Genomic DNA, 12,090 nt, shown 5'->3' with positions numbered 1-12,090 from the left:
ACACACACACACACACACACAAAACTCGCCTTCCACGGAGCTCCGTTAACGCAGCACGCGTCGCGTTTTTACATGACTTTGCACGCGATAAGAGAATATAGCCAGTTAACCTGATATAGTACACGCGGTTACAAGTAACAAATCACAACTAAATACATTTGCAAGCTAGAGTCAACGAGGCAACTTTAATCGCACGTACTTACACTTGAGAAAGGTAGGAAGAAAAATCCTGACGTCCCTCAATAAGTTACTCTTTACTGATCCTTCCTTTAACAAACGCTGATGAAGTATTCTTTGTAGCATGTAGCTTCCAGAAGTTTCCAGTAGTTTCCAACTGCTTGGCTATAATGCTGAGGTTTCATGTTTGGGTAGAGACTCAATATATCCATCTGCAGTGTGACTTCAATCGACCGGCATGTTTGTGTTTGTGGGTGTGTGTTTGTGTGTGTGTCTGTCTGGGTTTCTGCGTCAGAGGGCGGGGCCTCAGGTTTGAAATCTCCCGGGTTTGCGCGTGCACGTGAATAACTTGGTTTCGTTCGTACGTCATGGCGAAACACCTAATGAATCGGTATCAAGGCGACTCGTTTGAAGCACTATGAGTCGACTCTTTCATAGATGAATCAACCGTTTTACACTGTACACAAACAGATTTAAGCCTTAGCTGGATACTTCACTTCACTTAGAGCTGTGTTACACAATACATGAAGGGGAATTTTCAAAAACCCATAATATGGGCTCTTTAACTTATTATTTTTTTCTAAAGAAATACATTTTCTGAGTAATACACTATTTAGTACAGAGGTCAGAATAGTATAGAGGTTTCACATCATTATTGGAGCCAAATTAGAGGTGATTAATATGACTTTAAAAGATGACAACAGCAACCATCTGATTTCATATTTGCACAGAGACTGGTTGGCCATTTAATAAAATGTGCTGACTTAAGCTATTTTTTTTTTGCCTTGTGCAACAGAAAGTACTCCTTTTTCCCCAGAGGTTTACATGTTTGTAAACTACATATTTCCTGAATCTTTTTTGTTTGTTTGCTTATTTGTTTTAAATTTCAACAAAGTCTTTTTCATAGCTTACTTTTTAAAGGTCATTTTCTTTTGTCTTCCATTTTCCATCTTCATTTTTAAGATCCTATCTAGTTCTTTCCCATAGGTTTAGGATTTTGAGTATATAAAATGACCCACTTTTTATCTCAATTTAATGAGGGTCAAATCTGGCAAGGAATCACTTAAAAAAAACATAAATCATATAGGATATCAAAGATTAAAAGAATTTCGTAAGCCAAAACACAATAGATGGAATATTTGTTACTTCTTGAGTTACAGGCATGCAAACTTCAGTACAAAATCTAAAGATGTACATTCAATATCTATTTTAATTTTGTTTTATTTTTTTACCTTTATTTAGAAAAATATCGGCCAATTCCAAAATCTGAGCTGAGTAAATTTCAGAAATCTGTTCGAGTTAACCCAACCCCCCACCAAAACAAAAAGTAAAAAAAAAAATTACTTAATGTTTAATAGTTGCAACTAAAATGTTTGTGTGTGTGTGTGTGTGTGTGTGTGTGTGTGTGTGTGTGTGTGTGTGTGTGTGTGTGTGTGTGTGTGTGTGTGTGTGTGTGTGTGTGTGTGTGTGTGTGTGTGTGTGTGTGTGTGTGTGTGCGCATACTTTACAGAAGCACGATCAAGGACAGATCCTACTGGACGCTGTCTTCAAGCACCTGGAACTAACCGAGAGAGACTATTTTGGGTTGCACCTGGCCGACGAGCCCTCTGATAGTCCGGTGAGTTCAAAGGTCAAACTCAAAGATGTGCCAGAGCCATGCTGGTTGGCCCTCAACGACTCACTAGGGGTTTGCTTTAAACATTATTCCCGAATTCCTAAAATAGGTTCACTTTTAGGAATGTAGGGCACACAGTGGTTCTGCTTTAAAGCATCTCTTTTTTTTTTAGTTTACCCAACCTAATATCCAGTAATAAACTATGAGTGTACTATACTTGACTGAAAATGTTTGCACAGTTCTTGATGTGCTGCAGCATATCTAATGACATTAACCATGCAAATAATATGATAACAAGATAAATAAAATACTCTGAAACTCTAAAAATACAAAAAGTTGTGTGACTTAGAATCTTGTTTGACTTGTTAATTTTCTCCTCAAGTGTTTGTATATTTTAGCAATATATTACGAACATTCGTTGTCTTAAAGTATGTAATTTAGAAGAAAGCAATTGTTTAATAGACATGTTGGGTTTCTATGTATACTCTCAACATTAATGCTTCACCTGCATTTATCTATGTCTGAAAACACTGATCAATTATATTGATTGCTAAAGTAAAATCGAAGTTCAAGAGTTTGCTTTGTTTGTAACTTTAAAACAGTCAGTTTGTCTCTTTGTGTTGTAACTGCAGATAAGTACATCTCCACCTCTCCACAGAACAAAACACAAGACTATTGAATTATTGAGTGGCATTAGGTTGTGTTGGACTGTTGCCATGTTATTAAGGTTTTTCTTCCTCTCTTTATCCCTGTCTCTCTCTCTTTCTTTCTCTCCATCAATAATTTATAGAGGTGGCTGGATCCAAATAAACCCATAAGGAAGCAATTAAAAAGTAAGTAATTTTTATTGAAAGCACTGGACTGAGCTGTTGCTTGCCACCAGACGTTAATTATTCTTCCTTTTGCTTTATATTTGCACATCTTTGTATCTACATTCATGTTGTGCTGACTTAAATGACAGGGGGCTCCCCACATCATCTGAACTTCCGGGTGAAATTCTTTGTGAGTGACCCCAACAAACTTCAGGAAGAATACACACGGTGAGTTTGTCAATTTGGACTTTGCGTTTTTATTTGGTGTGAGAAGTCAAATTGTGGTCGCACTTTAAATTTGGGGACTCATGCAAAACCTCATCTCGCATATCCAGACTGAATAACTGACCTCATCACAGATTTTATTTGGTACCAACCTAGTGGACGTTTGACTGGCATGAAATCAACCAGGAACAGTTTGTTTTGTTCAGAGTATTGTTTAGGGACATGTAAATATCCTTACAATAACAGACCAGCATGCGGCCATAAAAGACTCTATGAACTTTCTGCTTTGTTTAACGGTTCCTTTATGGTGCTTTTTCACTGCATGGTATACCCTAAATCGGTTCAGCTCACTTTTTGCGCCTTTTGCATTGCATCCCCTTCCAAATAACTGGCACTTTTGTTAGGTTACAAGGAAGCTGTACCATTACCAAAACAGCAAACTAATCACTGATTGAAATTTGCTGATCACTGATTGCTCCAAATCATCACTACCAGCATTGAATTTGACTGGAGACACCAAAGCTATTTATTTAAATATTTAATTCAATTAACTTCACTTTGTGTTTAATTCTATGGTGCTTTTACAATATAGATTGTGTCAAAGCAGCTTAACAGAAGTTCTAGTAAACTGAAACTGTGTCAGTTAGGGTTGGACTATGTCGACCAATTTGGCATTGTACCTTGTCTAATGTGAAGCATCTCGATGGATAATGGCCTTGTCGTCATAGGCGGCGGTGAATTATTTATTTATGAACAATTAATTCATAATGAAATAATCATTTGTAGCCTACCGTTTCAACTACCTGACCCGTCTTTGTTTTACCCATAACCAAATCATAACAAAAAAAAGATAAGTTATACACAAATTACCACCTATCAATCAATTTTCCTTGGGACTCTGGCATGAATAGGCAGAGTAATTTGTGTTGTTATAATGGCGTCAATAAGCTTAGTTGGTAAAAAAGGTGCAAAACCAACCAAAGTACAAGTGTGAAAGTGAAAGATTGAAGCAGTGTACTGACACTTTGACGCATTCCCTTATAGATTCAAAAGATCAAAGAGTCGTTAGATAGAGACGAGATGAATTAAATATCATGTTTAACGACTATAGTGAGACGCAATCGAGCGGTACATCCTTGATAAACTGTTCAACGTGCACCGCTCTAGTGTGGACAAAGCGTTGTTCAGAAATGCTAGATGAAACGCCAGTGTGGACGTGGATCGTTTTCGTTCTAAAATGCCATTTCAAAACTAAGCTGTGTTAGTGTAAACGGGGTCTAAGAGTGCATATTTCGCGAGTTGGTTTGTGCATCTTGATGTCTGTCGGCAATTCGGCTGTGGATAATGGCATCTTCTATTGACCCAACCCTAGTGCCAATCCAGTTTTCAGGGTTGAAGTTCAGTTTAGTTCAGTTTCAGAAGAGCAAATCCATCGATGCGCAGCTCCACAATTGCCAAACCAAGCAAGCCAGTGGCGAGGAACAAACTTCACCAATAACTTCATCAAACTTCACCAAATAGTCTGCTGCTGTATTGTTGGTTCGCAATGACCATGACAGAAAAGTTTTTGCTATTAGCATCTGCTGGAACAAATTTTTGTCTTTTGCAGTGATATACAACCACATACTGACAATCAAAAACATTATTTCATCTATTGATGTTGTGGGTTGGTTTGTGTTGCACTTTTGTTTTTGTCATGTGTACGATGATGTCACAGCAATACTAAACCTGCAGTTGATATGCAAACTGAATTGAGTAGGGGTGTAACGATTTATCGTTGTACGATTTATTGCGATGCAAAAATGTCTCAATATGCATCGTGGCGTTATGACGATTTGATTACGGTATGACATCCGTTTTCTCTTATTAGATAAGCTGTTTGCACGTGAGCTACCTTCCACCTGCTGTCGCACATGAGTTCAGATTGCAGCAGCAGTAATGTTAGCAGACCAAGATGAGTGGAGCTAAAATAGAGGATGGCCCATCCTCTCAAAATCAGACGTCTGGCAACATTTCGGTTGTACAGTCATTGCTTTAGACTCGTCCGCTTTTTGACACGCATACTGGGTCAAACATCCTAAGTTTTAAAGTCTTCACAGTGATTTACATACTTTGCACAACGACATGGATACCTCCTAATGTTGTTGAAAGAGTTACATACTGTGTTTATAAGGTACAATTCACCCTAAAATATCATTCTGTCTTCATATAATGATGTGCTCGTGGCCGCAAAATCACACATGACGTGAGCTGAACGTAAGCTGTTACTACAGAGGGCGGACTACGATAGACGCGCGCATATGGCAAGCCGTCTTAGCATTTTAACCTTTGTTCCGACTATCCATAAATATATTTAGAGATATCTCTAATTATATTTTCACTAGTCATAATTATAATTCGACTAGTCAGAATGACAATTAGAGATATCTGCAATTACAATTGTACTAGTACGAAATCAGATTGGAGATATCTGCAAATATTTTATGACTAGTCATATTCCTCCATTGACTTCCATTGAAAAATATTTGCAGATATCTCTAAATGAGTTTTGACTAGTCACAATTGTAATTAGAGATATCTCAAAATGAATTTAATTAAATATTAATTAAATATATTTATGGATAGTCAGAACAAAGGTTTAAATGCAAAAACGGCTTGCCATATGCGCGCGTCTGCTTCAGTGAACAGAACCTGCAGGTTGTGACTAACAGGTAATAAAGTAGTAAACAACATTCAGTTTGTGAAACAGAGTGATCGTTCAGGAGCCGCGTGGGAAGTATGAACAGCACTTAGCAGTGGAAATGAAACCGAAAACGTACACATTATTTAAACAATCATATCGCATTTTAGAGTTATGATTATGACGAGCATTAACCCTTTTGAGTACAGAGGTACACAAAAATGCACGTCAACATGATACACTTGATAGCGCCGACATCAGCGATGCCGAAGAAATAGTAAACCTGTCTAAACTGCTGAAAAGAGCCACGACTGTCCTGTGTAATGAAAAGACGGCCACCCTGTCACTCATCATGCCCAACATGAAGACAGCCATCCATAAAAACCTCTCAGACAGATACACATAAGTTCAGGATCATCTTATAGAACTGTTGATTACCTGGAAATGTGGATATTTTTTGCACACACAAAAAACGCAAGTGACCAAGCAAAGCCTTAATCTCTTACTGTTAAATTCAATTGAATAGAAAGCTTATTTTTTTGCACCTTTACTTAAATTGTTCCTTAATTTTGTCTCTGTCATTTCAATAATATTTTTTAAGAAGTTTTTAAATTGTTTTATTATCCAGAGACAGGCCTGTTTAATTTATTTTCTTAAAGAAGGTTCAGTTTAACAAGTTAAAACAAAAGAAATACATAAAAAAATTGTTTACTTGGTAAAATTTGCATTTCAGTTTAATTTTCAATTTTTATTCCAAATATCGTGATACATATCGAATTGTGAACATTATATTGTGATACACATTGTATCGTGAGCTGAGTGTATCGTTACACCCCCTAGAATTGAGTAATGCCTAACTGTACCCTGACGTGTACCGGAAAACTGGCTTTAGTGTTCATTTTAGATTATTTTTCACCAAATCTCATCACAAAATCATTGATATTTTGGTTTATTTTCCAGAAAGAAAGATTTTGTTTTCTAAAAACAAACAATTTTGAACATTTGAAACACGTTTTTTAATTGTTATGCCAGAATTTACTCTAAAAGAATATTTGATATTACAGGGTCTTTGATATACAGTACATTGCCAGTATTCATTAAAGGTGCAGTAGGTGATCTGCCCTAATGCTAACCAGTTGGCATAGTATCTTTTAAATACAATCCCTTCTCTGTTGTCCAAAGCCACGCCTCCTGAAATCGCAATCGCACATGATAAAGATGACAGCGAACCACTAGATCATGCTATTTGCCAGTTAGAAAACTTTTAGTACTTATAATACTACAATTCTAAATGAAATCTGTATAATATCTAGCACATTTTCAGTTATGTACTTAGCAAGCAAAACGTGCCATCACTCTCTCATCAGTCTCACTCTCTCACGTGCTGTCCTAAAGCGACTACTGAATGCTTAGAGGTTGGCCGGTGGCGTGCAAGAATTACGCTTATTGCGCCATAAGCCATACTTGCATGGTAAACAATATAGGGGCAGCGTCACAGTTTGGCATTGTTAAAAAATGAACCAGTGTGAACACAAAAGCAACTTCACCTCAGTAAAGCAGGCTAGGCGGAATAGCGCTATTTACTTGATTTTTTTTTGTGAAACTAAATAAAAATCTACATTTTCGATCCTGTAAAAGGTCCCTTATAAAACTGAAAATAGTTTAATATATATATATATATATATATATATATATATATATATATATATATATATACACACACACACACACACACACACACACACATACACATTTAGGTCATTTATTTAAAACGGTACTAGTGGAATGTTAGTGGAACTGGTTGAAGAGACTTTTAACCAGCACAACAAAAAATGTTTCTGAAGACAGTCACCTACTGCACCTTTAAGCTTAAATCTCTTGTCATATCTAGAGTTTAGAAAAGAGATGAGTAAAACAGGATTACGTTACATTTGCTGACATCCTGACCTGAAACAGGGATGTGATTAATACTGAATCATAGTGATAAAGTTAGCTCTTTATAGTGTTCTTGTAGCTTGCCATGGTCATCAAGAGTTCAATACTCTGAGAATGCATTAACAAATCACATCTATAGCTAGAGTGCAAGGTGAACCTCTTTGCTGCTATAAATGAAAAGTATTACCTTCAAATAATAATCCTATTTTACGAACTTGAGGCAACCTTGTGTTAGAATTTCATAAGGAAACACTTGGTGTTTTAATGTTACATACTATAACAAGAATATCAGAGGAATATCTATTTTTAGCCTGCTGCATTAATTTTCTTTGTGTTTGCTTGTGTACCTTACCATAAAATACAGACACTACTTTTCATACAGTTTATTTTGTAGTTTATCCATTGAATATTTCACTCGAATACCTTTAACAGTTCTTGTTTTTCTTCTGAAACCCTGACTTTTTTGCAAGTTTTTTTTATGGATTTTTTAAACTTAGGTTACTTCAGGAAGGGAGTATGTAATATTTCTTGAAAGTAATTAGTTCATTCTGTGTTTATATATATATATATATATATATATATATATATATATATATATATATATATATATATATATATATATATATATATATATATATATATATATATAAATTATTTTTTTTCTTCTTTTACATATTTAAATCTTCCATATAAAACACATAAGTTGGTTTTAGTCCAATAACTCACACATTATGTTTTTGTTCGTTTGTTCTGTCATCTGTTTAGGTACCAGTATTTTCTACAGATTAAGCAAGACATACTCAGTGGAAGGTGAGCTGGACGATGTGTGGCTTTTATTTCTTTTGCTTAATACAGTTTTATAGCTCTTTCAGGAGTAGCTGTGTGTTATATTCAGCTGTAATTGATTATATCTTCAGTATAGATCATTCCTTTGATACTTATCTTGTGGTTCCACTGCAGATTTTGCTTTTGCAGTTGCTTGTGCTTGCATGTTCTTTAATGGTTGCTTAAGTACAGTAATTTTGGACCCATTTGGTTTGATCTTCAACATGTTATACTGTTCATTTAATATAATTTATATCCTTCACAGACTGCCCTGTCCGCACAATACTGCCGCACTCCTTGCATCGTATGCCGTTCAGTGTAAGTATGAACTTTTTATTGGAAAGAATGGTTGTGGGATCTGCATGACAAAAAAAACATCAAAATAACATAATTTAAACATGGTTTGCTTTAATTTTACATTATGCTGACTTTCTTTAACATTTAAATTTTAAATCCTGTTTGATGTTTGTGTAAAACAAGAGATGTCTTCAGTTTTTTTTTTTTTTTTTTTGAGTGTGAAGAACTGATAGCAGTTTAGAATGGCGACAGAATTATAATTAAAGTAGCTTTCCACCCATTTTAGGTCTCATTTTTTCCCCTGCCCATCAGGCAATATATTACAGCATAGACAGTATCATGCAAACAAAGATCCATCAGTGTGCTTCCAAACAAACCAGCGAAGTACAACATTGCAAACTCAGCACGGCACATTCCATCTGTGCACAACCTCAGCTCTTAACAAGCACTAGCTTGTAAAACGGGAGCACATGCGAGCTGGAAATCTCTATGAAGTACAGCAGGCACCAACATAGCTGAGCACATCTTAGTTAACCTAATAGTGCCCATTCGAAACGGTGCAGTGACATGGCATATCCCGGCCCTCGGGGGTCCGTTTGCCAGATTGAGCCCAGCAATAATGACTCTTGACAGATTGCTGTAGTGAGCACATTTGCTCCGCTCTCTCAGGGGCTTTTAGCATGCAGTTTGGGCGCTATATAGGTCAGAGGGGATTCTGTTCAGCCTACTAACACTTATATGTTGCAGCTTGTTTTGTTTGCTTTAAGATTTACTGACTAGCTGGCATAATGGCAAAATTGATAAGGAATGCTACATTTCAGTTGTTTTTATGACAGCTAGTGAATTTGAAAGAATTACTGAGCGCTTATGTGTATTACATGATGATAAAATTGAAATCTGGTGTTTAATACTGCTAACACCTTGAATAGGGTTAAGCATTAGTGGGTTTTATAACTTTGTTACACTTAATTCAATGTTTTTTGGCTGTTAATTAAGTTGATCTGATTTATATTTGATCTGACAACATTTGGCGTTGAATAATTACAGTGTATTCAGAAAGTATTCAGAGCGTTTTACTTTTTCCACATTTTTTTATGTTACAGCCTTATTCCAAAATGGATTAAATTCATTTAGTTTCTCAAAATTCCACACACAATAGCCCATAACGACAATGTGAAATTTTTTTTTTTTTGCAAATTTATTAAAAATAAAAAACCTGAAAAATCACATGTACATAAGTATTCACAGCCTTTGCTCAATACACATTCATGCATACTCATTCATGCATTTTTGGCAGCAATTACAGCCTCAAGTCTTTTCGAATATGATGCCATAAGCTTGGCACACCTGTCTTGGGGAATTTTTACCCATTTCCTCTTTGCAGTACCCCTCAAGCTCAATCAGGTTGGATGAAAAGCGACGGTGTACAGCCATTTTCAGATCTCTCCAGAGATGTTGAATCAGATTTAGGTCTGGGCTCTGGCTGGACCACTCAAAGACATTCACTGAGTTGTTGTGAGCCACTCCACTGATTTTATTGTGGTGTGCTTTGTTGTGGTGTGCTTTGTGTCATTGTCCTGCTGGAAGATGAACCGTCACCTCAGTCTGAGGTCAAGAGCACTCTGAAGCAGGTTTTGATGCAGGATATGTCTGTGCATTGCTGCATTCATCTTTCCCTCTGTCTTGACAAGTATTCCAGTTCCTGCTGCTGAAAAACATCCCCACAGCATAATGCTGCCATGGATGGTATTAGCCTGGTGATGGGCAGTGCCTGGTTTTCTCCAAACATAACACCTGACATTCACTCCATTAGAACAGATAATTTTATTTCTTAGGCTCTGAGAGTCCTTCAGATGCCTTTTACTAAGGAGTGGTTTTCATCTGGCCACTTTACCATACAGGCCTGATTGTAGGATTGCTGCACAGATAGTTGTCCTCCTGTAAGGTTCTCCTCTCTCCACAGAAAAACACTGGAGCTCAGACAAAGTGACCATCTGATTATTGATCCCCTCCCTGACTAAGGCCCATCTCCCCCGATTAGTCAGCTTAGATGGCCAGCCATCTCTAGAAAGAGTTCTGGTGCATGTTTCCAAACATCTTTTACTTAAGGATGATGGAGGCCACTGTGCTCATTGGAACTTTCAAAGCAGCAGAAATGTTTCTGTAACCTTCCCCAGCCTTGTGCCTTGAGACAATCCTGTCTTGTAGGTCTACAGACAATTCCTTTGTCTTCATTCATGGTGTATGCTTTGACATGCACTGTCAACCCTGGGACCTTATATAGACAGTCAGGTGCATGCCTTTTCAAATCATGTCCAATCAAATGAATTTATCCCAGGTGAACTCCAATTAAGCTGCTGAAACATCTCAAGAATGATCAGTGGAAACAGAATGTACCTGAGCTCAATTTAGAGTTTCACGAAAAAAGGCTGTGAATACTTATATACGTGTGATTTTTATTTATTTTTTCTTTTCTTTTATTTTTTTTCTTTTTTTTTTAATTTGCAACAAGTTCAAAAACATTTTTTTTTCACATTGTCATTATGGGGTATTGTGTGTAGAATTTTGAGGAAGTAAATTATATGAATTTGGAATAAAGCTGTAACATAAAAAAATGTGGAAAAAGGAAGCACTATGAATACTTTCCTTATGCACTGTATATCTAAGATTTATCCTGAGAAGATCAAATGAGAAGTATGCTCTTTGTATGTGCAGTTGGTTCATTTTTTTTCTCATTCCCATTTGGCTTGAAATTTTTATTCACTATTTAATACTTTAATATTTTTGATATCTAAAACATGTACATTATATTTACATGTAAACATTGCAATTGCAAGTAGAATATAAATACTAGTTTATACTGTATATAATCTAAAAAGACATTTATATTTGAATATATTTTAAGATGCTGATTTAGTGCTAAGGAAGCATTTCTTCTTATTATAAAGTTAAGTTAAAGACTGTTGTGCTGCTTCATATTTTTATGATTAATTTTTAAGGATTCACTACTAAGTCTGTTTATAATAGACAGGTTTATTTATGATTGAAACATTTTGTGACAATGTGAAAGTCGTGACCCTTTATTCACAGTATCAGGTGTTATGTTGTGTGTTATGTTGTGATGTCGTGAGTCATGCCTGTTATTCATAGTGCTGTGATGTGTTGTGTGATTCAGCCGAGCTGGGTGATTATAGCGAGGCTGAGAATTTGCCAGGATACCTGTCTGAGTTCTTCTTCATCCCCAACCAGCCTCAGGGCTTTGAGAAAGATGTCGCCAAACATCACCAGCAACACAAGTAAGATTCACTGCTCTAAACTCACTCTGGCAGAGCTCTGGCCTTCAGTGTTGCATATTATAGCATTGGTATTGTAATGTTTTAACACTTGTGTAATCATATTAGGTGATTTCTATCAGCACATTAAATTATTGTCAGAAATTAGCGCCAGTGAAGGAGTGCAGTTGATTTCACATATTGCCAGGGGCGGATTTAGAAAATTGGGGGTCCTAGGCAACTCGAGCCATC

General features: G+C 36.3%; 1 protein-coding gene across 2 annotated transcripts in view; it reads left to right on the top strand.

The window, feature by feature from the left end:
* The window catches only part of ptpn4a (protein tyrosine phosphatase non-receptor type 4a), an 89,357-nt gene that overhangs the window by 37,478 nt on the left and 39,789 nt on the right, over positions 1–12,090 (top strand). For both annotated transcript variants that reach the window (XM_068223323.1, NM_001007200.1), the window contains 6 exons: positions 1,688–1,795; positions 2,583–2,625; positions 2,754–2,832; positions 8,210–8,254; positions 8,535–8,587; positions 11,742–11,862. In XM_068223323.1, the coding sequence (XP_068079424.1) occupies positions 1,688–1,795; positions 2,583–2,625; positions 2,754–2,832; positions 8,210–8,254; positions 8,535–8,587; positions 11,742–11,862 (449 nt within the window). The remainder of the gene's footprint in view (positions 1–1,687; positions 1,796–2,582; positions 2,626–2,753; positions 2,833–8,209; positions 8,255–8,534; positions 8,588–11,741; positions 11,863–12,090) is intronic.

The sequence above is a fragment of the Danio rerio genome, chromosome 9, assembly GCF_049306965.1.
Source record: "Danio rerio strain Tuebingen ecotype United States chromosome 9, GRCz12tu, whole genome shotgun sequence".
Lineage (NCBI taxonomy): Eukaryota > Metazoa > Chordata > Actinopteri > Cypriniformes > Danionidae > Danio > Danio rerio.
Note: the sequence above shows the minus strand (reverse complement) of the source record. Positions and strands in the feature narration are given on the sequence as shown.